This window comes from Falco peregrinus, chromosome 3 (assembly GCF_023634155.1).
Source record: "Falco peregrinus isolate bFalPer1 chromosome 3, bFalPer1.pri, whole genome shotgun sequence".
In the NCBI taxonomy this organism is placed as follows: Eukaryota; Metazoa; Chordata; class Aves; order Falconiformes; family Falconidae; genus Falco; species Falco peregrinus.
This window is the reverse complement of record NC_073723.1, coordinates 51,585,429-51,612,198: the sequence shown is the minus strand read 5'-3', so window position 1 is coordinate 51,612,198 and position 26,770 is coordinate 51,585,429. Positions and strand designations below refer to the sequence as shown.

Below are 26,770 nucleotides of genomic sequence, written 5' to 3'. Positions count from 1 at the left end.
GACTTCTTATATGAAGTAACTATGCAACTGTACTATCAGTAATAAAAAGCATTTTATTTAGACCCGCATGAAGAATTAAAAGAAATTGAGACATCCAATGGCTACACAAGGTATTACTATGCACCTGATCAAAATTCAAATACAAGGCTTGTGGACCTGATGCAGCTGAAGCATCAGGCACAGAAGAAAGGTAACATGTATAAGGTTTGAAGTCAAAAGGTGACTTCTTCAGTTGCAAAAAAGAAAAACCCCAAACAAAAACTATCACTCTCCTCAGCAGAAATACATTGTCTGTACAGTGTAATTTTTGAAGATGAGATAGAGTAAAAGAGTTGCAGGTAAGTGGTGGATGACAGACAGGAATGTAAAGGTGTATTTCCAGGACTAAAAGGATACATTTTAAAATACACTATTAACAAAGTATTTCTTTATCAAAACAACATCCCATTGCAAAACTATCACTGAAACCTTTGGAAGAGTTTGAAAAATTTATCAATTCTACATTTAAGAAAAAAGTTTAAAGTCCAAGTAAGGAACTCATCTTGGATGGGCTTTGCATAACAGGCATGTATGAACATAATTCATCAGTTAATCACTCACCCAGGATTTCATGAGGTTTGATCATTCGCAGCTCAAAGAATGTATTGTAGCAGTCCAGTGCTGCCAAGAACATATCCATCCACCGCATGACAATTTGTAAACTGAAGGGTTCCTGCATACCACGGAGAGTTGGCTGATAAAGGATACCAGATGGGCTTTTGCCATCGCTGCCACCTCCTTCAAATTTGTTAATGAGGAAAGAAACATCTTTATTTTTTAGAACATCAGCCAGCCAAGAAGATGGAGACTTGTTTCCTGATAGAAACAAAAGAAGAATATAAATTCTCTAGGAAAAACACCTTTCAAACTAGCAAGGTATTAAAGGCAATGGACGGACACAGCCAAACTTTGTGTTTTAAACTGGATCTTCTAGTGGAGGAGCTACTGGTTCTGGTCTAGCCTTTGTCATACTACTTAAATTACCCAACAAGGAAAAGGCCAATTTGTGAGACACTCCCACTACCTTCCAGCCAGCAGTATTCATAGCTGGATACAACAGCAGTTCTGGGGCTGGAAGTTTTCCTTCCTGGCTAGCTGGAAGTTTGCAATAAAACCCTCTTCTATGCCCACAAACCCTGAGATTCTCAGAGTATTTGACTTCCAATATGAGCAATTACTCAGTTCCTGTTCAACAGCACTGAGTGAACATTTACCTCAAAAATAATTTTTCCTTTGATTAATACTTTGCACAGAAAACAGAGAGAAGGCATGCACAGTATGTAGAAAGCAGCAAAGAAAATAGCGCATGGTAACTTAAAATACCTGGTAACAGAGGTACAAATTCATAGAAGAGCTCCATGGCTTTATGTCGACACTCTGTCTGAGGTCGTCCACACTGCACTAAGAGCCACATGACAACATCCAGAAGACACACTGACTTAGTAGCTGGAAATCCTCTGCACAAAAAATATGAGGGATTAACAATTATCTTAAGTCTTGCAGTTGAAAAAAAAAACCAACCCAAAACATTCCACGAGTATTATGAATGTCCTTTTATCTATCTAACCACAACCCATCTGCACTACAAGGAAGAGCCGTTCTACAAGCACATCTTGCACTGCTTTTCCTTCTCCTCACTCTACTTTGGATCCTCAGAGCATAGCCTTGTGGTAACAACTTAAAAATCAGGATCAAGTCTCTTCCCTTCTCTTTGTAACACTCAAGAGACAAAAATGGAGATTAAAGCTTAAGTAAGCCTGCACAGTTTTTCCCCCATCCCTAATTATCTAGTCTCCCAACTTACCAAATGCTGCATCAGTGAGCTAATTGAGACTCCACTTGTCCGTTTCTTTATGATCACAAGATAATTCAGGAGGTCTCTAGCTCAACCTCCTGCTCACTATGTGACCAGGTTACTCAGAGCTTCATCCAACCTGATACTGAATCCATTGTCTCTTCTCCCACCTTTTTCACTACCCCTCTTTAACTGCTGATCATCATACTGCAACTTGTCCTACTTCTGCTAATGTTAACAGCAGTAAGACAGGCTTTGGAGGAGTTTCCTCCAAGTGCTTTGCAGCACCCAGTGCTAACATTATGACAAACACTGCTGCAAGGGAAATACACTTTTCTTTTCTGCCTATCCTTGCTAAACTGAAGCAAGCTCACCATGTTGGAAAAAGAATGACCATCATGATCCTCTAGTATCATGTTCAGCATTTCCTTACAGTGGTTCAACAGACATATGAGGAGATCTGCATCAGCAAGTCACAGGATGAATGACTCATTCAGAATCCCAAGTGTCTAATGGAACTACATATGTCATTAAATAAACTGCAATATTTAAAAAAAAAGCAAAAAAATGGCAAATTGCTGACCGTGGTACTCGCCGTTTTCCTTCCTTGTTCAGAGAAGGTGCTTTATGCTTGATTATGCGCTTCAGGTGATTAATAGTATCACAACATTGTTGAGTGGTACCTGTTAGAAAGAGAGTTGACATTATAAATAAATGCTAGTAACTTGGCTAAATTAATTGAGGTATTAGCATTACAGAAACGGTGCCAGAAACTTACACACTGGATAATGTCTACCAGCTCCACTACTCTGGGCTTCTACAGTAAATTTTTCAAGGCCACAGAACAAAAATCATAAAATAGGTGGGTTTTTTTAACTCGAGATTCAACAGAATGGCTTTTTTCTTAATTCCATAGTTAATTAATTATAGCTCACCTACTGATTTCTCATCTGTATGGGTTAAGGCCAGACTTTCCAGAAATACAACCAATGCTTCAAATACAAACTGCTCCACCAGAGTGTTTTCTTCCCTTTAAACATCAGGAATAAATTTTATGAGAAACATGAGTAGAAGAAGCACTAAGTGTGAAATTCTAATTAAAAAACAAGTTAAAATACCAGAGAGATAAACCACAGGTTTGCATAGAAAAAAGTACATCTAAACCACTCTAATAAATAGCAATGGAATTTGCTGACTGCATTTAAAATGCAGAAGTAACTTCCCATAAACTTGTGATATATAAATTTAAATTTATATGCGCCTCACTTGCTGAAAGCCCAAACTACAGAATTATAATTAAAAATGAATAAGCTGAGTAACCCAATTTTTCAGTTATCATATACATTAATAGAATTAGTGTCAGTGGATGACTATTTGAATTCTACACTTAATTCTTTTTATCACCTTGAACCTTTAGTCCAAGCTAGTTGTTATTTCAAGCTGTTTTCTCACCTAAATTCTCTGTAGACGCTGTTAAAAGCAAGTGCTGCCCCCAGTCTCTTGAAAGCACTGGGATGAAGAGCAAGACTATACAAACGCTTAAAAAGAGATTTGGTGTTTGCTGGGCTCTTCTCCTGCTGTCTTGGTGTTGTCTGCTTAATAGACCATTTCAAAAATTCTCGTACACACTGACCACAGAAATCTCTCAACGTGCTGTCAACTGGATCCACTATGCCACTCTGAAATTACACAAGATTTATTTCATTACAAGAATGAAAAAAACCTGCCATTGTCTCAGTGCAGTATTAGGGCAGCCTATTTACACAGTATTATTTGTAAGTTAAAAACCTGTGCTCACAGTTTCCCAGAAATAACAAAACCTCAGAATTATTGCTGTCCAAAGGTAGGGCAGCATTTTCATCCCTCACAGCACTGGATTAGGCCTCAAAGATCTGGAATTCTATTCCTGTATCAGCTACTAGTTCAGGAGTTTTGTTTAAGCCACTTCATCTTTTGATGGACCAGTTCCCTCTGCTTTAGAAGTGGTGTGACAACACTGACTTTCATTTACAAAAAGTACTGCAGAACCTCCTGACCTACCTTGCCTCCAACCACTTCAGCTCAGTGCAAAAGCCAGTTTTAAATGTAAAGCTTTTGCACCTGGTGAAAGCAAAGAAACAGAGAAAAATCAAGCACACATCAAATGCAGCTTTCGGAGAGAGGTGTGAATGCATTTCGGTAGTCCCTTGTATACACTGAAGATAAAGAGTGTGTTTCATTAATTCTATGAAGACTCTAAATATCCTACGCCTACATTTTGAGAATGCCAAAGAAATAGAGAAAATCATCTTCAAAATCTTGATTAAGAAACATTAAGTGGTCATGAAAAAAGAAATAAAAATTGATGCATTCTTTTCCTTCTTTCAGACAAATATAGAACCATTTTATCTTTTCATGAGTTCCTGGTTCTTTCAGTAGTAAAATGATGCTAGTTAAACATAGTCACGTGGCACAGGAAAAAAAAATAAAAATAAATAAAATAGGAGAATGCTTACCAAGATAGCTTCCAGGAATGCCACTGTATCTTGACTCTCAAATTTTTTGTTGTTGGTAAACCAGTGAATGAGTTGCATGACTAAAGGCTCATACAACTGTCTTGTTACCTGAAAAGAGTAAAGAATAAATAAATTTCTAGTTTCTGTATCTCTGTGCTATTTTGCTATTCAAAATATATAAGAATAAAAGACAGTACTTCATTGAAAAAGGGTCTATAAAATGAATAATCAGCTTCATATTACATTTCCATATCAAGGATTAGAAAAAAATAATAAATCTGGTTAGCTACTTTCTATTCAACTAGTCTCAAAAGATCTCTAAGCTTACCTTCAATAAGATCCTCTGAGAAAAAGAACATCACATGCCACAGGCCGACACACCAATATATAGCCAAGGAAGCAGGGAAGTTTGTTTTTAAACTGTATTTTGTTCTAGAATCTCAATCTTTACCATACACGTTATTCTAACTTTCTGGATTTCAACAATTCCACCTGTAAGTCAACCTGACTGAATGCCATCGCACTATAACATGAAGGGAAGAACTATTACATACACTTAGATAGGCATACACACATGCTTATAATGCAGTGTCATGTCTATGCCTGTGTGCATTGGATGGACCAATTCAGACATTATTTAGTTATGGTTTATGTTCAGCCATATGTCAGCAAAAGGGGTTTCACCGAAATTGGCAACACAGCTTCCTGCATATTTTACCAGGACACAAAGTACCTTTGGTCTAAAAAGAGAAGCTGGATGCCAGGTCCAAACAGTAGTCTGAAAAGGCACAAGACCTATAATTTCAAGTGTAGCTGAACCTATGTGTCTATTCTGTTTTGTGTAAAGGAGAAGAAATAGCAAATTCAGATGTTTGAATTAAATAGATCATCCTTAGCTATCAATGAGGCAGCTAGAAATTCTCTCTCAAATGTTTTTTTTGCGGATTGTAGCTTTGCACTCATTCAATATTGAACTAATCAACTTCACCTCAAATTAACTTATTACAGAAAAAGAAAAACATAGAAATTAAATACAAAGATAAAGAGCAGCTACCACCAGAAACACTTTGAATGAACCTTGACACCTGAATCTTGAAACTCTCATTTATTGGTAAACTCCTCTGAGTTACTCTGAATTACACGCCATTATTCCTAAAAAACTATCCCTAAAATAGAATTTCAGCTTACAAAATACAATACATTTAGGAAAAAAAAAAAAAAAAGGCAACATGTCAGGATAACTTCTAACAGGATAACTTCTAAATAAAATTATGAATCAACTCCCAACATTTAGAAGTATTTTAAACAAGCTAAAATACTTATAAATTAATCTGATTACCTGGTCTACGTCACAAGCAAGACGAAGCAGTACTGGAAATATTCGCTTATTTAACTGATACATGGGTGGGGGACCCTGACGTCCTTCTGGCATCTGAGATGCTTTCCCCAACATATATGTGACTATGCTATGTAGCAGCTCACATGCTGCAATCTGAAATTAAAAAATCCCTTTGGTTATGCATCCATTACTTTCAGAGAGAAGAGAAAATTGTGGACAGGATAGAATGAGTCACAAGAAAGGGTACACTTGAGAAATCACTCCAATCTATGCTAAATCAGTGTTCCAGGAACAGATGATGTCCATGGAAAAAATTTAAGCCCATTATAACTGGCCCTTCTCCTAACGTTTCAGTCTCTATCACGGGCACTTTTCAGCTGAAGAAAATTGATCACTGTAAATCACCCATCATCATGTTTTCAAGGATACCGCCATTCTGGACTGTCTTTGGATATCAACATCCCAATCAAGCAAATATTTTGCTGCTTTGCTGAAGTGCTCTGCTGGACTGGGCCCACAAGTTCATAGGCTAAGCATGAGATTGTGGCCAAACAACACTGAAGATCAACTACTTTAAAATATTCATTTTTTGTGAAGTCTAACTCTCAAAGCACAATGCTGTCTGATAGAGCTTACAGCAACTTCTGCTCATTAGTTTTTACACACTCAGAATAATGTCAACATGAAAGAGCACCAGAGAAGCACAGGAATTAAAACAGGTCTTTCTCAATAAGGAAGGCATTATTTTACATAGTATTTATCAGCTAGCATAAAAAAAGATGCAGAAAAAAAAAATCAATACTTTTGTTTGTCTGTCACTTGCAGAGAGAGCCAGTTCAGTCACACGAGGCAAGAACAAATCCAAGTAGATAACAGGCTTCATATCTGCAAATGGTACAGCAAAGCTCAGACGCTTCTCAGTGTCCCAGGATACACATTTCTTCATCATCTCTTCTGCAGAGGTAGCTAATGCATTTGAAAAAGATGAAAACAAAAAGTATTGCCACAGCTCAGTTAAAAAATCTGTAACCTTCCAACTTCAGTTAGACTGCCATAGAATGTTCATGCTTTATAAATTACTGGATGTTACAAGTACAAGAAGTATGTTAGAAGGTTGGTTTTATTTGTACATTCAGACAGATGTTTAGCCACCATGTGGAAAAAAATAATCGCAGCCAACATTTCAGGAGACAGTCACAGAACCCTCCCATTTTGATACAAGTAAATTTGGAGGCAATTATAAACCCAGAAGACATTAAATCACACTTCATTTAAAATACTTCTTTAAGGCATCCAATATAGTACTTTTGTCTTCTACTGTTGTAAAAAATTCTTGAAGATCTCATCATACAAGAAGATCCAACACACAGACTCCTGTGGTTGCACAGAAAATGACTACATTTACAGCTATGTCCTCCAAGGAAAACTGCCATATTTACTCCCTTCTCTCCCTATATTACCATATTTGTTAACTTTTTTAACAAAGTCTGACCTCACTATGTATTTAATTTCCACGGAATAATGTTACTTTCTCACAATACTTCTGAATAAGCAACAGAGAAAGTACTTAGCAGAAAGAACACTGATTGTAAAGGCAGCAAAAACAAACGTAGGCATGAAAGTAAAGAAACAAAACTTCTACACAACTACATTAGGTTTTAGACTGACTAAATTTTACACTGAATTTATTCCTTAAATCTCATCATCAGGTACTTAAACTATGCTTTTCCATTTTTTTAAAAATAGATTTTATGATATTTAATAATTAAATTATAAAGCTTACTCAAAACTGAACAAAGACTAGCAGAAAACTTTTTTTTTGGAGGAGGCACCCAAATGGAGCTCTACTACCTGCACATACTAAAGGCATGGTGCACCTTAATCTCACAAGTGAAGAAGTAAGCTTGCCAAGACTTACACAATTCACAGGCTGCAGTTCTGAAAAATTGGATTAAGTGAGAACCATAGCAAAAAGGTGGAAACAAGTACTAAAGAGTTACGAATGGGGCCAAAGTTTTAAAATGGCTTTGCAGCCAGAGGGTGAACGTGATGAGTAAATAAAACCATATACTCAGATGCATACAATTTTTTGCCTTTAACTGAAGCTTTCTACACATTTTCTGCATTCCATAGTAAGTTAGTGAATACTTTGCTCTTCTAAACTCCAGAACTAAATAAAACCAATTTTATTTAAACAAGAGTGACAAAAAATAGTTTTCCTTGAAAAGCTCATGCATTCTCACAAAGTGATGTTGAGACCTCGTTGAAATCTACTTTCAAGAGAGACAGCAGAGGCATGTAAATATTTTTATTGACACTGACAGGACACTCACCTGTAATTAAGTTGTGGTTGATCTGCCCTCCCAAAGATCCCAGAAGGCGTGCCACTCTAGTCCTCACCGCTTCCAAGGAGGAACTGTCATCCTAAATAATCAACAGATTTATATTAGTGACAGAAGAGTTACCTCTAGAAAGAAGTTAACTTGGTTTACATAGCAAATGAGGGTTTTATGGCTTTTATTAACATATGGATGAAGAACGTAAAATGAAGAACCTGTGGGAGGAACCACATCAAACAAGAGAACAGGAAGAGTGCACAACTGGAAAGCATTTTCATCACATTTTGTGGGCTTTCAATTGACAGTTCTCAAGTAAAGGTTAAAATTTTATCATCACAGATAACACCTACAGGATGACATAATACTCAAAAAGTGGAAGAAATCTGAAGTAAAAATTACTCTTCTCATTTACTTTGATCCTAGAGCTTAAAGTTCAGATCCTGCATCAATATGTAAGCAGCCAATCAATTTTCAATAGCAGCTTATAGGGAATGTGAAGTTTACTCATTTTGTTGGAAGACCACTAAGCTGGAAAGTTATACATGTATATATATAAATATATATATATATATATGAGTAACTATTAGTTTCATGCCTAAAAAAGGTTCATCACAAGTTAGTTTCTGCACTGGAACATACAAATAAAACTACATTTATTTTGAGCTATCGAGAAGCCACTGGTCAAAATAATATGTATGTTTGACTTCTACGACTATAAACCTATCTACAAGAAAGTTTTAAAAAAATAAAAACCACAAAAAAAGTTACACATTCACAAAATGGTATTTGCACACTGCACCACTGCTAACCCGAGACCTGATTTTAGGTGTGCAAGTTAAATTTTTGTTTCCGTAATGTATCAGTCTAGCAGTGATGCTGACTTATAAGCTCCAGTTCCCTTTCACCAATTCATTGCCACTCTCACCTTAAAATATGACATCTTTCCACCTACGCTGATGTAACAGCCTTTTGAGCCGTGCTGTAGAATGGGCTTCATTGAACTGATCTAAGGTACAAATAACCCTCAAAAAAAAGCATGCATGCAAGAAAGGAAGAGAAATAGTGGGAAATTATTAACTCGCATTTAACTCTAAAGAGAAACAGCATTCTTACCAATGAAAGGGTCTTTGCTTTTCTTAAACGCTGTATCACAACTTTATTAAATCCCTTCTGGGCTGCTCGAGAAAGTTTCCTTACTTCCCAGTTATTTTGGGATTCGACTGATGAACAAAAAAACCAGCATATTAATATCAGTTTATTGTACCAGCACCTCATGCACTTACTCATAGCTTCTTTAAAAACCCCACCCTGGTTTTGCCCATTTTTATTTTTAAGATGCAACAATAATTATTTAAAGTCTTTATTAAGGAAAGTAAGTCTCTATTAGTAAAAACTAAGCTGATTTAAGGATACAAAGGACAAATCACAGAGAAGTGACATATAAAATGGCTACAATTAATGACTGTTTGGCATCAGCAAATAAATACTAGTTAAGAAAAAGATAAATTTTGGGGTGCAAAAGAAGTTATATTGCTCCAACCACACGAAGTGCACAATTTAGACAAAAATTATGTCACATCCATATATTTAGGCATAACTATGAAAACATTATTTTCTTCTCCCTCAAGACTAACAATTTTTTGCCTGTATGTACCTGTAGATGCAGAGTTTTTCAAATAACCATCCAGAAGAGGTAGAATGTCCTTGTAGTGAGGTTGCATTATATGTCTGGGGATGTGAGCTGACCAGTCTTCCAAAGCATCCAGTCCCAAATCAGCCATTGGGGTACAGCTAAGGCCCAGCTTAAATGCATTCTACGTGCCAAATGTAAAACTATCAGTCTTTCATTTTCATTTACTACTATTTAAAGGTAAAAAAACATACTTGAAAGCATTTAGCAGGCAATACATCTTCCTTCCTAATAACTTCTGTCTGCTTAACATCTCACTCAAGATCAGCACAGGAGACATTATATTGCAACACATGCACTAACAGTCAGCTTAGGGCAAAGGAAAATTCTGACAATTTGTTTGTCCAAAAAGTCAAATAATTTGTATCCTATCTCACTGAAGACAGTATGAAGCTTAATAGTTATCTTAATTGCTCAACAGGATACCAACTTTGCTCCAGAATTTTTGTACGAGTTTTGGAAAAAAAGTGTTAGCAGGACATCACTTAGGCCTACCTGCAGTGCGGGAATATATGCTTTGATATCAAGCATGATGATGTCATGTGGTAAAGACAGCAAAAAATTCAGACAGGACGCCAACAACTCATCCTTGTACTGTTTCATTTTTGCTGCAACCTAAAATTCAGATAAATAGATCAAGAACAATCATAAACTGTTTAAGATCTTGATTTAACTATATCAATATCCATGTAAAGTAAACATCTCAAAACCAACACTGAAATCTCAGTCACCTGCAAACAATTACCAGAAAGTATTTCATGTACAATTATACAGCTATCTCTCACTTGAACTTCAACAGGTGACCAATACACCTCTTCTGACATTAAGTAAAAAACAGGAAAAGATCTCAAACCCTGACTATGATGCATAATTCAAAGAGCCAGAATACTTCCATCATATATGCAAGTTTTCTCAGATATTGTGATTTTGATAGACTCATCATGTTTATGTTCAGACCAAGAAAGTTAGCCAGCAAGATCACTTACCTCTTTCCCAAACTTTACAAACAGTGCAAAGCAAGACCTCTTTTCTGGGTCTTCAGGACATTTTCTGAGATTCCTTGGACTGACACCCTACCAAACAGAAACCACAAATCAACCGTATTAAGTAGTACGTAGTACAAATATGAAGCACAAGTTCAACTCTGAATACATACATCACTGTCCAATATGAAACTGGCATCAGTGAAAACTTGCAATGTATGTTTGTTCTCTCAAATCTTGCATACTAGCATTAATACATTGCACTGAGGGTCAACTTTTTGGAACACACAAAATATTACCCAAATAAGCAAGATATATATGACTGAAAAGTAACTTTTCAGTGACTTAATTTTCAACTTGTCCATCCATCTAAGAAACCATAAAAGAAAAAAACCCACATCCCTAACAGTGGATGTCCACGTGGCAAGAATGCTGGTAGAATAAGAAAAGGGCAATTCACAACCACAACAGCATCTACAGTACAAGGATCTATACCAATGAGTTCCCAAATTTGTTTTACTTGGTGCCATGACCAGCAGTGGCAGGGACAGTTCTGGGCTCTGTGGTGGCTAAACACATAATGGGATGAACCACTGCCACTTCACAATAGTTTCTATACTGCAAATGGTGCATCCACTATTACAGCATCATATTTCCTATGGAAACTGGTGAATAAAATACAAGTATACCCCAGAACTTGAGTACTTAACCTGTATGGGCCTCTGCTGTTCTGGCTAGATAGCTTGGAGATCAGAAATAATCTCCTGTACTGCCTGCATTGCAAGAGTATTTCCCATCCCTCTGTTCACCCAGCTCAAGATTTCAGAAGGACACATGGATGGTGCCTAAATCTTGACTTTTTATGTGTTTGTAACTATAGAGGCATAGGATGCTATAAACATTTGAAACAACCAGATAACAGTTTCAATGCATTATTTTCCATAGAGCATAAAAGACTATATATAAAGAACCACACCATCAACATATTACTGCACGTTACTGCAACACACGTTACCCCTCTGTTGGGAAAAAAGAGATCTCACCTCAAAGTATTTTATTTTCTTGGCAATTTTCATTGTAACAGAAAGAAGCTTATAGAATCCGCTAATAAGAGGTAGTCTCGTTGAATGTATAATAAGCTCATAACCAAAGGAATACACCCAAGGGTTAAAGTATTCAACATGCTTCTCTGGAAGTATCTCTCTAGAACAGATGCACAGAAACATATTGGGGGGGTGGGGGGAAGAAACAGAACAAAATATTTGTTTGTTTGTTTGTTTTTCAAATTTTCAAGTCGGTACAAGAAAGAGAAGTATTGTTACAGCAGAGCAGCTCCAAAGACAGTGAAGGAATAATTACATGCTGCCTTCTGAGGCAAGTATAGGAAGCTATTTATTTTGCTTTACAGTGTAAAGCCATTTCTTCCTCATTATATGTTGTTATTGAATTTATACACATGAACATACTCACATATCACATTTCATCGCCAAGACTGCAGTATCCCTAGGGAAAATAGACTAGACCACCACAGGGAAACAATGCTGTACCTTTCACTTAATGTCCAATACTACTCTACAAAGACTGTATTCCTGGTCTCTGAAGTATTTAGGATTTATGGTCAGTACAATACTATCTACTGAAAAACAGTTACACTCAAATAATGGAAGTGAATGACTTGTCTCCTGTACTCTTTAAAAAAACCTAAGCTGATAAACTAGCAGTTTTTACTATGACCCAGATATCGAAAACACTTACTATGCCCCTGCTAATCACCTTGTGCACTTTGAAATATGGCATATCATCGTAAGTCAGAAACTGGCACCTTAAATCTCAATTCAGATTTCTCCCAAGCACTCTGTAACTTCTAAATTATATAAAAACATATCAATACCTGCAGAATTCCACTAGATTTATAAAGGCAATAAAGTCTGTCAGCTTCCTTGGCTGAAGGTTTGAAGCAGGGTCAGAAGTAGGCCCAACCAAAGCACTGTCAGTTTCATTTTCATCCTAAAAACAAATATTGAAGCAAAACCACTGGATCTGTGACAATACAGAAAGCACACACACCTTTTTTTCCAAATAAACAGTCCTTCTCTTTTTTTCCAAGCTGCTACTAGCTAATCTGACACAAACAAAAGACTAATAATTGACACATCAATAATTCAAAGAAATTATAAGGAACACTGGCTTCTAAGGAGAAAGCAAGTAGAAAAATGAAAAGCACTATATGCAAGAATAGGGAGTCTAAAATAAGAGAGTCTGTGAACTTCTACCAATCCCAATGCTTCCCTCTCCTAACACTGCAATGCAAAATTCATAAATGTGAAGTAAAACATTTTGTCTAGTACAAATACTGCTTCAAGGACACTATGAAGTGCTATCTAAGCATAATGAAGGCAAAACAGGGAATGTGATTTTGGGTCCCCTACAACAGCAGAAGTTAATGGACGAGTCATTAGGTCTCACCTGTTCATTAACATCCAGTTTCTGAACAGTCAGGTCCAATTTCTCAATAATCTTCAAAACAGATTTTATAAATTCATCATATATCAAGCGATTCAGGGACTGCAGTGTTGAATTTTCAGTAAGAAAGTTTTCATCCTCAAAACCACATTCCTTTGTAGGAGGAAAAAAGTTCATGTTTCAATAGACCAATGAAAATTATTTTTTTCAATTTACAAGCCAGGATTTGAACAATCCAGAGAATACAGCTTTAGATGTTTCTCAGCTATGGAAGCCTAAAATTCACCCCTATTTAATTCATTTACCAGCCACAAAATCCAATTAAAGCCAGGAAACAGTTCTTCTACAGCATGACATTTGGAAAAAGTCTAGGGTTAGAAAAGCAGTGTCAAAAATCAGGATCATGTTTCCTTTTGTATTTCCATGTTAACTACGCTTTTACCTTCATTGTGTCACAGTTCAGTAGACTTCTAAAGAGATACAGATAGTCTTTATATGTTGATTCTTTCCATCTCCCTGTCCCAGCCTCTCCAGCTTCACGGGGTTCTTCTGATCCAGAAGTTTCTTTTGCAAAAAAGTCCTGAAAGTACACACTATTTTTCAGAAACACTGTTGTGGTGAGTTGACCTTGGCTGGACACCAGGTGCCCACCAAGCCACTGTATTACTCTTCGCCTCAGCAGGATGGGAGGAAAAAAAAATATAGAAAAAAAATGTGGGTCATGATAAAGGCAGTTTAATAAAGCAAAGGCTGTGTGCAGAAATAAAGGAAAGCAAAAGATTTATTTGCTACTTCCTATCAACAGGTGATGTTGAGCCGCTTCCCATGAAGTAGGGCTTCAGTATGCACAGCAGTTGCTCCAGAAGACAAACATAGCAACAAATGCCCCCCTTTCTCTTAACTTTTATTACTGAGCAGACATCATATGGTGTGGAATAGCCCTTTGGTCACTTTGGGTCAGCTGTCCTGGCTATGTCGCCTCCCAAGATCTTGCCCACCCCCAGCCTGCTGGTAAGGATGGGGGGAAGGTTGGGCAGACAGCCTTGAAGCTGTGCGAGCGCTGCTCAGCAGTAGCCAAGACACTGGTGTGTTATCAACACCTTTCTAGCTACAAATGCAAGCACAACCGCATGAGAGCTGCTATGGGGAAAATTAACTCCATCTCAGTCAGACCCAGTACAACTGCATATGTAACTACCTGACCCAAGCTAAAACACAATGTAAAATTACTTCTGCAGGTAGAAACATGAAATGTTTAGCTTTCTCACTTAACCAATCTGAAAGAGCACAAAAAATCCCAGCTCTGAATCTTTTTCCCTTCTAGTCGTCAGTTATTTGAGAAACTCTGCAGTTACCCTGCTGCACAGGACTAAAAAGCTTTAAAATCCTCCTTTACACAAACATTCAGTAAAACTTCTAAATTGTCCAAAATTTGTTATCCTGGAAGAAAGCTGGATGACTTTAATTACAACCTACTTTGTTACAGACAACCTGAGCAAACAAGAACTGCAGAGAACAATTCAGTACAAGAGGTACACCCTCATTATGCTGAGATGTAAGGACCAGAGTTTAATAACAACTGAGCCACAATTCACAACAGACACTACTATTTTTGCTTCTGTAAAACAGGCCTTCCCCTATTTACTGGGCTAGATCTTCCAAGAACTGGAATGTATACTCTAGGAATCTAGATGAAATAGATGTGTTTGTAAACAGTTATTTTACCTTTGAAAATATGATTGGCTTGGAGAAGATTCTGATTAATCCCTGATGCACTGAAATAAACAAACAAAAATTGTCTGAATGGAATTAAAAAGACCCAGCATCCTTATCACTATGTTAGCAATGAATTAAATCAGTCTTCTACTTCCTATATTCTGTCAGGATGAAGGAGAGGCTAAAGAACACAGATTTTTCTTTAAGGACAAATATAGCCAAAACTAGATCTGAAACTCTAGGTTGTTTCACAGGAAACAGATTTTGAACTTGCTTCTTGCTTTTTCTCAATATTGCTTTGACTTTTTCCTGACTCTGAATGCAGTGATGACCAAGGCACTGCTCACATCAAAAAAGGCAACAACTCATAATGACTCTCACAGACATGGATTTAGGATCTCCATTCTGCCACAGTGCTTGGATGCACCACATCCCAAATCAAGAATGTGGAAAACAATGAAAATGTCACAGCAATAGAGAAAAGCCACCATAAATAATTCAACAAAATTAAAAATAATTTCTGAAAATCATTATAATTAAATGTCAGCATGCTGAGGGCTACTTGAAATGCCAGCTACCATTGCTGACGCATTCATTACATTTGCAGTACTGCACCTGACTAACAGCACATTTGGAAATTTTTACTATGTACGAGGTTCAGAGCATAAGAAGATTGCATTTCTAATAAAGACGACACTCTACTTTCTGTGGTATTTTGTACGGGTAACTGAAAGGGTAAGAATAGATTTTTGTACATTTTTCTGTGAAATCCCTTTCCTCCCATAATCCTTCAAAGCAGGAACATAAGTCTTATGTTTAAACAGATTATCACAAAAATATATTCTCCTGCCCTTCATGATAGCTGCTCTGTCATCCAAAACAATTGTTAAATGCATTCCTTAAGTGATTTAATAATGGATATTGAAAAATAACACCATAAGAACCCTAACCCTCCACTATTAGAGGACAGGAAAAGCTTCATTTTTGACCCCAAATAGCTATTCCACAGTTCTCTCTTAGAGGTGGTTAAATCAATTTAGGGGAGGAAAAAAAAAAAAAACAAAGAAAAAAAGACAATCCCTCCCCCAAACACAACGAAGTTAATATCAGACTCACCCACAGTGCTAAGAAAACTCCAGAGAACAGGACCTTTTCCTGAGAGGGCTAGAAATACCTTTATTATAGATCTGCAACAGAGTAACTGCATTTTTTCACTGTATTGTGGAAAGCTGTTGATTTGCAGCACAACTAGATGTTCAAGAACTGGAGTGTATACTTCAGGAATCTAGAAGAAATAAAAACAGTACACACGTCATACAAAGAGGATGATTATAATTCAGTATCAATGTGAAGAACTATGCTAAATTTCAGGAAGATACTTTGTTACAAGAGTTTAGATCATGACCTGCTCTGAGAACAGTAACAGACTTGGCAAGTTAATTCATCTTAGACATAAAAAACAAAACAAACAAACAAACAAACAAAACAACCAGAAAGTTTCCTTGAACACATTATGGAAAGTAGCTCCTGAATAGATTAGTGCTTTGATGGAATGAGTCTTAAGCTTATTACAAAAGTACCTTTTTAATTAACCAATAACAACACAGTGGTATAATCTGTTCATCCTTAACAATCTGAATACAGAATGCATGTGAAAGTCTGCTCTCTGCCACCTTACTTGCCAGCTTCAGCTAGGATCCTGAAAGCCCTCATAAGGACAAAGACAACACAGCATCAGAAGAAAATTGAAGTATCAATCTCAGAGAACATGCTAAGTATCAGTACCAAAAGAAAAAGCAGCAATAGAGTGGTATAAACAAAGAAAAAGATGAGGTTAGTCCAAATAATTAGCTTCACCTAAAATAAATAAAAACCTATTCACATTTGGCTATCATGGTGTTCATTACAATGCTGTAGCACTTTAGTATACTCCGTGCACTGTCTTTATTCAAATAAAATCCAATAAAGTATTCTCCTGATATTCTTCCCATCCCCTAGGAGCTAAATGTCATCATATTTCAGATAAATACCTCCTGTCATAGGTAAATTCACAGCTACTACCTCCTTATACATCTGGAGGTGCATAAAAGAAAATTGACTGGTTCTTTAAATACTCCACTTACTGTATCTATATGGAATATCACACTTGCAATGGACTGGAGGAAACTCGGTAGCTGATACAGATGATCATCTATTGTTTCTGCTTCTGTGAGGTACATTTGCTTACAGCGCTGAAGAAGCTCAACATACATGTTGTCAACATCCTTAGAATGTATAGCTTTACAGGGCTTAGAGAGAAAATAAAATACTGATTTAGCAACTTTGTACAGCCAAGCAAGTGTATGCTGTAGGACTAAAACTCAACCAAGTCTTCACTGAACCATAAGAATAATCTTCTAATCTTTTCCAGAAACTCGATATATCTGAATAAACTAACTTCAAGTATTCTGCCTGCTACATCTTTGAGAAACATCATACCTGAAATGAACTAAAATAATAATTCACTGATGCAATGTAAGTTACCGTAAGAGTACTTGAACTTTCAAATGTAACTGCCCTCCACATACATATGTAAGTATGGTTTGGGTGGTTTTTTTTTTAAATTTGCAGTTGTTTCACAAATGACCTCCTAGTGCCCTGCAGTCAGCAGAGCATTTTGGCTTTTCTGATTGTGATTCCTGTTCTGTAGGAAACATATCTGAACTGATTCCAGAGCAGAGATGGCCGATTCTACCATCTAAATGCAGGACAGAGCTAAGGAGGTACTGTCTGGACCTAAATGATTAAGCACATCCTTAACTTCTGTAACAGCTGTATGTGAAGCCCCTCATCTTCCACTTCAGGACCAGTCCACAAGCAGCAGTAACTACAACCCTCAATGCTGCAAGCACTCCCACTACATTCAGTATGCATTTCATAATTTTCAACCACAATGTATTTTACAGTTTAGCTAATTAAGTTCAACACTTAATCCAGAAACAGGAGCATTCCCTACACAACAAGCTGTGTAAAATTGTAAAATTAATGGTATATGAATCCTAGCTTTAAATCCATTCAGTACACTCCTTTATCAGGATAAGTTTCCTGCACATACTGCTGCAAAAAGCCCGTATCCGCGAATGGCAATGGACAACTCTCTGTTGCTCGAATCCATTCTTCTGATGATTCCATAGAACTGCTCCATGAAGAACTGTAACTTGCTCTTGTGTAGCTCTGCATCCTTAGCTACCATTAAAGAAATCTGGAAAGCAAATACAAAAAAATTGCAATACTTCCAGAAACATGAAATAAGCCACAAAAAAAATACAGCAAGTCTTAAAAGATGCTTAGCTCGTAACACAAAGCACTTCAAACAAAGTAATTAAAACAGATTCACTGAACTTCCAAGCATCAAACATTCCCACTATTTCAAGAAACTTGACTTTGCTTTAGTCTCAGAGATCCCAGCGAAGTTACAATACCTGCTTGAGGAATGAATCTAGTGCAGAATGACTGGTTTTCTTCAGCTCCTGATTTGTGTGACCACACCATTTACACATTACTTCAAAGAGGGAGACATAGTTGTCCAGGAGCAAGGGACCAAACTGAGCAGCATGCCAACTAAACAACTGTAAACCAGCTGCAATTTAAAAACAACTTTTATTGAAACCCAGACTTATATTCCACTTTCCAAAAAACAGACTAGACTACGAAGTCCTCATGTGGACTTTAGGTAGGTGTATCTACCATGACTGGAGGGTGTAAAATGTATTTGTCTAGCTATTACAGCATCAGTATCCAAACATTAAGAACTTAAGCATAAAAGCAACCCTCCAAAATCCTCTTTTTTAATGTACACCATTATGGAAAGCACAGCTATGTTCTGAAGTAATGTACATTAACAGTGAAAAAGAAAAGGGGTCTACTGGTTACGAATAGTAACACTTGATCACACAATTCACAAGGATACAGTTTTTGTGGTCAGGACATTTGCTCAAGTCCCCTCCTCCACCAAACTGTGGTGCCAAGAAAATAAAGAATTCAGAATACAGGTAATCTCACAATCCCAAATATTACCATAAATGAAATTTCAAGATCCCTAATGAATTAATTTTCACAGGGGTGGGTGGGGGTGGAAGACTATTTTTAAATAGGGTTTTACCCTTCATTTCTGCCATGGGCTTCGTACCCAAACCTTGCATTTTTTGCAATTCTTGCATAAGCACTTCACAGGCAAATTTCTCATTTTCTTCATAAACTTCATTTGTTCACAATTGCCCTCTTCCAGTGAAATTCTCCTTCTCTTCCTATTATTTTTTTCCTTTAACCCAATCCACCATCTTCTCTTTTCTCCTAATTTGCTACTTTCCTCTTATTTCTACTCATACCATGATTTCCTTCTCATACCAGGGTTTTGCACTACTCCAGAGGGGCAAATGTCATCAAGTGTAATGCTGTTAATAAGCTGATTAGACCTTGCCTAGTTTAACCAAATACAATCTCTTTAGATTCCAACTTCAAGTATACCAGCTTTGCTCCCCGCTCAGCTTAGAAGACTGAAGACTAGACCCATCTGAAAACAGCCAGTGGAGAATAAACAATTCCAGACAGAAGACACCGTTGCATGCACAGCATCCACCTCAGCATGAATTGACATAACTTACAAACTTACCTAAATGTACTGCGTATCGCTTCTGATCAACCTGTAATATCAGAAAAGGTTCGTCATATAGAATTAATTCTTCATCAGAGCTAATTCATTTATGCAGAACAATTAACATGGGGTAGATTTACCTGTGGGTTGATTGCCTTCATTGCAAAATCAAATATCTCCTTTGCAGTCTGAGGGTCTGTGAAACAATCCATTAATGAGTATTTCACTATTAACACACAAGAGGTAGAGTGAAGACAAGGATATTTTTATCCAAAGCTTGGTACGAAGAAGCAATATTGGAAAGCCTTACATATCTCATTTTAAGAGGCAGAGATGCTTCTTCCTGAAACACTCTTAAATTTTAAAAAAATAGTAGATCTATATTTATTGATTTTTTTTTCCTCAATAACCATGTTTTAATAGACATGTCCCTTCTAAAGGAAACACATCTCTGTATAAGCCGCATTCCAGGGCAATATGGTGCTCTCAGCTGCCCACTCTCTGGGTAGAAAACAGCATGTCAAATATTTGTGTACAGAAACACACTGATGAAGCCACTCCACACAAAGACAGACTATGAGGACCATGTAGCTGGAAAGGCCTTGCTTTTGTACAAACCATCTATCAGTGGGGAAACTTTCATTGTAAGCCCACAGCAAGAAATTGTGCTGCTTGCTGGCTGTATAATGATTACAATATATCAAATTGTATAACTAAGTATCTTTCACATCAAAAAAGAACTCACCTTCTTCCACAGATTTGGTAAAGTTGTACATAAGTGCAACCAGTCCCCTCAGACATCCTGCTACAACAGTTAGCTTGGGTCCCCTTGTAGCTGACGTCATCTAAAAAAAGTGGGAATTGAAAAAACCATTATCCTCAAGCTAAGGCACATTTACACAAAGGCTTTCCAGTTCCTAGAAGTGCAGATAAAATAACATATTCCAACTTCATACAGTTACGTCAGCATCAACCTCTATCAGACAAGTCCATGAAAACATCTCCTCAGAAATTCCATATCATCTGCAAGGGGTTTTAACTACAGAAGCACAATAAATCCTTTGAAAACCATGAAATATGTTCCAAGACCAATCATAGCAAAGCTTAGATAGCAGACACTAATGTCTTCAAAGTGCAAAATATAGGAAAGTAAAGTTCAGCAGAACTGTGATACCTACCTGAAGTGCAACGATTTTGCAGCTAGTAGAGACCAAAATAAAAACTACCAGTGCATGGCAATATAACTTTTCTTGGGTGCTACTGCAACAATGATCACGTGCCATCTCTTCTCATAGTTAACTGGTTAATTCACTGTCACGGATGGCCTTGAATTTTTATTTTCAAAGCTTCACAGAACCAGAAAACACAAACTTTAAGTCCTTAAGGAAGCATTTACAAATGCTCAGTTAGATCCCCACAAATTGTACTAGCTACAATAGTATTCCAACATACAGCACTACACACATCAAAGCAAAGAAACCAAGGAAGTGCAAGAGTCTGAAAACAAATTCCAATCATACCTGTGTTTTAAGCTCTCCCAAATAAGCTCGGAATAGTTTTTCAGAGTTGTTAATCATGTCACTAGGCTGGACCTCTCCCAAAACTCCCAAAAGTTCATAAATCTTCTCCAGTACTAGAAAGTAATTTAATATTATTAAGTATTAATTACTGAAATCATTACGTTGACATTTCCATTGCACTTCTTATGTAACTTGCAACCATGAGAAAACCATGCCTGATGGTTTAATTTTAATTGGCAATTAGCATGCAGGAAAGATGGCTCTATGATGTACATACGTATATATTTACATATTATGACGAGAGATGCATCCTCTGCTCCATTAATAAGTGAAACACATTTACTCTTTTTAAATGTGGCTTAGAAAAGCAATTAATAAAGGCCACGTCCACTGAGGAAGCATTTACCACTAACACAAGTTTGTTGCTGGCTTTGAGACTATGCTGGGTCTTAGAGTATCGTACCATCAGGGTTAAGGCCAACAGCTAGCAGAAGTTTCTAGGCTTGAGTTTAGACTAAAGGGCTCTTCAGAGGCACAACCAGTTGTTTGAGGACTAGACCTGTCAATCCCAAGATTTCAGCTGTAACTACCCAAGATGCTCAAACTAGAGCCCATATTAGTATGTTTAACATCATAAAGAACACTAAGTACACAAGGCAGGAACTGATAAGCTCTTAGGGTGACCAGTGCAGGAGCTATCACACTAAAGCTGCAGCTGTGAGAACAAAACTGGCTGCAGCTGGAATAAGGTTACAAAGAGCTTTAGAACCATAGAATCATTTAGGTTGGAAAAGACCTTTAAGATCATCAAATCCAACCATTAACATGGCACTGCCAAGTCCACCACTAAACCACGTCCCTAAGCACCACATGTACACGTCTTTTAAATACCTCCAGGGACAGTGACTCAACCACTTCCCTGGGCAGCCTGTTCCAATCCTTGGCAACACTTTCAATGAAGAAATTCTTCCTGACATCCAATCTAAACCTCCCCTGGTGCAACTTGAGGCCATTTCCTCTTTCCTATCACTTGTTACCTGGGAGAAGAGACCAACACCCACCTGGCTACAGCCTCCTTTCAGGCAATTGTAGAGAGTGATAAAGTCTCCCCCGAGTCTCCGCCTCTCCAGGCTGAACAACCCCAGTTCCCTCAGCTGCTCCTCATAAGCCTTGTGCTCCAGCCCCTTCACCAGCCCCGCTGCCCTTCCCTGGACACGCTCCAGCCCCTCAGTGTCCCCCTCGCAGTGAGGGGCCCAAACCTGAACACAGTGTTCGAGGTGCGGCCTCACCAGTGCCCAGTGCAGGGGGACGGTCACTGCCCCAGTCCTGCTGGCCACACTGGTTCAGATACAAGCCAGGATGCTGCTGGCCTTCTCAGCCACCTGGGCACACTGCTGGCTCATACTCAGCCAGCCATCGACCAATACCCCAAGCAATTGAACTGGAGTTCACAGGGATGGGCAGCCTCTGCTTTTGACAAAGAGCACTCACTGGAGGTATCGGAACTACTCTTAAGGCTCAAAGTTACAGGGGTATGTCTGCGTACAGTTATAAAACAGGTATAAGAGTAACTTCAAAGGTTCAGCTACACCCAGTTAGCACTGAATCTGGAAAAAAAAAGTCTAAAAGCCTAGCAAAGTTAGGTTGGTTAATGACAGGAAAGCTGGAATTACTTTCAGGATTTAGGCATTCAGAGACTAACAATAACAGATTAGACATACAAATACTCTTTTTATGTCAGGAATCCTAAACCAGACCTATGCTTAAATTCAGTATGAACTGCTGCCACTAAATGCAATTACATGATTTCTTCTGTGCGTCAGCTCACACATCTATACATGTCTGCTAAGAAGCAGCTAATGTATGATTGTGATCAGAAGACCTAAACAAGTTTTACTAGTGCTAAAAGATGACAGCTATCATTTTAAACACACTTGTCATGGGAATAACAATTATAAATTTCCATGGATATAATCCAACAAAAAACGAGTGTAAACAAAACAAAGGACTTTGACAGAAAAACTAAAGCTTACCTGTATCAGAAATTCTACTTTTTACAGCAAGTTCCCCATAAAATTTATTAAATATCTCCCCAACTTTCATTTCTTCCATCAGATAGGAACGTTGTAAACTTCGAAGCAACTAAGACAGATTAAAAAAAATGGGAATTTAGGAAAACCATTAGTCTCACTACCACAGTCCTACTTGGTCTAAATAAAACACAGTTCATATGTGTAACTTCAGCTTAAGTACGCTATTGAATGAAAGAGATTTAAGGTGACTGGCCCAGGAAAGAGTATTAGCATAAAAACTTTAACGATAAAATACTTTCCTACATAGATATATAAATGTAAGAATTAGAGTTTATAACTCATATTAAATATATATAATTTACATGAAAATTATGTACAGTGTAATTTTGTATGAATTATTATATAAAAACCCCACAAAAGCACAGGCTTAGCAATTCTGCAGTAGCTTTTATCATATTATATTTCTCTCCCTGCTGTTATAAAGCCAATCCAGTTCACAGGACTGACTCAGAATAACTCAGAAGCAAGTTTTGTTTCTCATAAACAAAACTAAGTAGGTGCAAAAGTGTTCACAAAACAAGTCTAATGCATTCTAAGAAAGCACATTACGAAATTACTGTGTCATACAGTAATAAAACTACTGAATAAAGCCCATGTCCACATCTTTCACATACAGTGTCTAACATATTATATTATAGCATTATGTAGTAATACAACCAAACTGCAAAATTTCTCCTTGAAGCACCATAATAAACCAGGAGAGAGAAGATTGGCAACTGCCCCTAAAACAATTGTGTCTTGCTCTACTAGATCAAGGAATGACATGCTCACATCTAAGCAGCCTATTGAAGGAATATCAAAGACAATCAGTTGCTATGACATCTCTTACTAACATCTAAATATTACACTATTCTCTTGCTGCTGCAGGCTACAGATTTTCTGCATGATAAAGCGCAACTATAGTAATACAACAGATTTTCTACTTTTTCTAGAAAAAAACAGATTTATAAAATGCATTTTACCTTAATCAGAAGTTCCAGAGCTGGGATTTTACATTTTGCTGCTTTCTCTTTTGTATAAACACTAACACAAGTTTGCTTGATAGGGAAGAAAATGGAAATTATAATTATAAGTAATCATAAGTAGAGATGGGAATTCAGACATAACAATGTATTCATCTACCTCTTTAAAGTATCTGTTCCAAAAAAGTTTTAAGGTTTTTTAAAAAATAGAACAAAACCATAAAAATATTCAGTCCTGAAAGCGGCTTCACTGACAACACTTCAGCACTGTCTGACATAATAACAAATCCCAGCTCAAGCAAAGAAAGTGTAGTTTCTGGAATAAAGGGCACACACTGTGTGTCTTCTGCCTCTGTACTATCATTCCTTACAATATGAAGCTACTAATTTGAGATCAGAAAGTGCAGCAGTGCAGTCAGGCATTTCTATGCAAACCAGCATTATTCAGCAATCTAGACTCAAGGAATCTTACTTTCAGAGGTACTGGTAGCTTCCACCAATTTCTGTATATATTGCAAAAATAACTTTTCACGACAAACTTTTAAAAGTCAGTATTTAAAACTAACCATCACCTACAGAAACATTTAACATACTACACTTAAACTATAAATTTAGTTGTAACTTTTTAATAAACTCAGTTTGTAGAAGTTGTAACTTTTAATTCACACAGACTATTATTTTCAATATCAATAACTTCTTTTCAAAACCAATACCTGTTATGCTCTATAAAGAGAAGTTAATAAAATTAAGTCTACAGTTGAAGAAGCAATTCCACACTCCTCTTTTGTATGAATTACACTTCATGCCAGTCAAGTTATTTCATCTCTAACAAGACTGCTAGAGATGGGTAAGGCAGACTGGGGAGGGGGTGAAGGATAGTTACACATCTGTTATGGCATGAGACCCACCAGAATTATTTCAACCATTTGGCAAAGACCTTTAGGAAATATTTTTCCGTTACCCACCTTAATATTACAAGCATAAGGATGAACCTTGTCACCAACTTTTTCCATAAAGGCACAAAGAAACTTCAGTGCTTCTTCCCTGCAATCTCGAAACTGAACAGTTAAAAAAAGATTTAGTTTTAATGTGCGTAATACAACAATACAGCACCATCCCAACACTTCTTTAAAAATTAAAGTTTACTAACTTACCTCCTCGATGCCGAGGGATCTGTGGATAAAGACAAGCAAGCCATGCTCTTGGGAAAACACCAGGGAGAGGTGCAGCGCTGCAGGGACACAAACCAGCCGTGAGGCGGCTGCTGCCCTGCCCCGCCAGGCAGGCGGCCCTCACCCCGGCCACAAGGGCGCCTGAACGCCAGGGACAGGTCCTGCCCACGGGCCATGACAAGCACGGGTCCCATGGTTTTTTTCTGGTGACAAGCATTGGTTCCATGCTTGTCACCAGAAAAAACTCAACCTGATGCTCGTCACCAGACAACGGGACACACACACGGCGGGCGCTCCCGGCGTCCCATGGACTCGGGCCCAGGCCTACCCCTGCCCCGGGCCGAGGGAAGGCCAAATGCGGCCGGCAGGCGGACAGGGGCGGGCCCCACGGGCGTTTACCCCGTGAATGGTTTATCTGGAGCAAGAGCCCCGTCTCTCCCCCGAAATCAACCTGTCATCTCACGCCAGCAGCCCTCAAGTGTCGTGCTGAGTGAAGAACTGAGGGAGGGAGAGCAGAGCCGCCCCACAAGCCCTCCCCAAGCTGATCAGTTGCTGTTTTAAAGCCACCAACGAGGCCACGGCCGCCCCAGAGCCACGCTCAGAGCCCCTGAGCCGCCCCGTGCCCGTCCCCATCCCCCGCGGCCGGGCCGGGCCCGAAGGCGCACCCTGCGCGTCGCTCGCCAGGCTGGTGAGGCAGGTCTCCCCCAGGCTGCGGAGCAGGCTGTAGCCGTGCAGGGCTGCGCCAGCTGCATCGCCGGGCTGCAGGCAGCGGTGCAGCTGGTGCAGGTACTCCTGCACGCCGGCCATGCCGCCCCGGACAGACCGCGCAAACACCCGCGCGCGGGGGGGGGGGGGGGGAGGGGTTGAGGGGGAAGGGGGGCAGGCGGAAGCGGGCGCAAAGGACCCGCCCCCGGCCGGATCCAACACAGCCAGCCGGGGGGGGGGGGGGGGCGCGGGACACACAGACAGACACAGACAGACACGCGCTACGGCGTCAGGACTGGTGAACTCGGACGGAGGGGAAACGCGGGTAGACAGCGGCCAGACCATTCCGAGCGGAGGGAGGCGCCACGGGCGGTAGCAGGGAAAAGGGTTCGGGGTCATCTTCACGTTTTTGCCGCAGGGTCAGCTCAGGACCCGCACATACAGTAGTAGTCCCGACACCCCCTCCTCGCGCGGAGAATGGGCTGCTCCGACCTCCTCCCGCCTCCCAGCCACACCGCAGGACACTTTTTGCCGCGAAATTCGGTCGGATGCGAGCGGTTCCATTTTCGGCTGGGGGGTGCGGTGATGTGCCATTGCTGAGAACAGGCTCCGTCTCGTAGCACAAGGAGTACCCTGCAGTATACTCCTGTCCCTACTGTGACAGGTCGAGCAAGCTGCGACCCTCGCTTCGGCGGCCTGGAGGGTTCATCTTATTTCTCCGTTCCGCATCCCCCCCCTTCAGCTTCCATTGGGCACTCCCACTGCGATCGCGCCTACCCATTGGTCAGAAAGCCCGCGAGAGCGAGCGCAGGCGGCTGGCTTGGCG

At 38.8% G+C, this 26,770-nt stretch overlaps 1 protein-coding gene across 2 annotated transcripts in view; it reads right to left on the bottom strand.

Moving 5' to 3' along the window:
• The window catches only part of PRKDC (protein kinase, DNA-activated, catalytic subunit), an 81,572-nt gene extending 55,495 nt beyond the window's left edge, over positions 1-26,077 (bottom strand). For both annotated transcript variants that reach the window (XM_013302401.3, XM_055799067.1), the window contains exons 1-31: positions 25,905-26,077; positions 25,222-25,298; positions 25,033-25,125; positions 24,068-24,142; positions 23,046-23,154; positions 21,013-21,125; positions 20,238-20,337; positions 19,633-19,688; positions 19,511-19,541; positions 18,321-18,478; positions 17,954-18,100; positions 16,983-17,147; positions 15,976-16,144; positions 14,869-14,918; positions 13,586-13,723; positions 13,147-13,296; positions 12,572-12,687; positions 11,724-11,883; positions 10,684-10,770; positions 10,193-10,312; positions 9,662-9,821; positions 9,121-9,227; positions 8,002-8,092; positions 6,471-6,634; positions 5,669-5,821; positions 4,330-4,437; positions 3,287-3,513; positions 2,770-2,864; positions 2,418-2,517; positions 1,363-1,496; positions 601-855 (exon numbers count right to left, since the gene is read on the bottom strand). In XM_013302401.3, coding sequence (XP_013157855.3) covers positions 601-855; positions 1,363-1,496; positions 2,418-2,517; positions 2,770-2,864; positions 3,287-3,513; positions 4,330-4,437; positions 5,669-5,821; positions 6,471-6,634; positions 8,002-8,092; positions 9,121-9,227; positions 9,662-9,821; positions 10,193-10,312; positions 10,684-10,770; positions 11,724-11,883; positions 12,572-12,687; positions 13,147-13,296; positions 13,586-13,723; positions 14,869-14,918; positions 15,976-16,144; positions 16,983-17,147; positions 17,954-18,100; positions 18,321-18,478; positions 19,511-19,541; positions 19,633-19,688; positions 20,238-20,337; positions 21,013-21,125; positions 23,046-23,154; positions 24,068-24,142; positions 25,033-25,125; positions 25,222-25,298; positions 25,905-26,046 — 3,850 coding nt within the window. In that variant the 5' untranslated portion in view covers positions 26,047-26,077. The remainder of the gene's footprint in view (positions 1-600; positions 856-1,362; positions 1,497-2,417; positions 2,518-2,769; positions 2,865-3,286; positions 3,514-4,329; positions 4,438-5,668; positions 5,822-6,470; positions 6,635-8,001; positions 8,093-9,120; positions 9,228-9,661; positions 9,822-10,192; positions 10,313-10,683; positions 10,771-11,723; positions 11,884-12,571; positions 12,688-13,146; positions 13,297-13,585; positions 13,724-14,868; positions 14,919-15,975; positions 16,145-16,982; positions 17,148-17,953; positions 18,101-18,320; positions 18,479-19,510; positions 19,542-19,632; positions 19,689-20,237; positions 20,338-21,012; positions 21,126-23,045; positions 23,155-24,067; positions 24,143-25,032; positions 25,126-25,221; positions 25,299-25,904) is intronic.
• Positions 26,078-26,770: the final 693 nt, after the last annotated feature.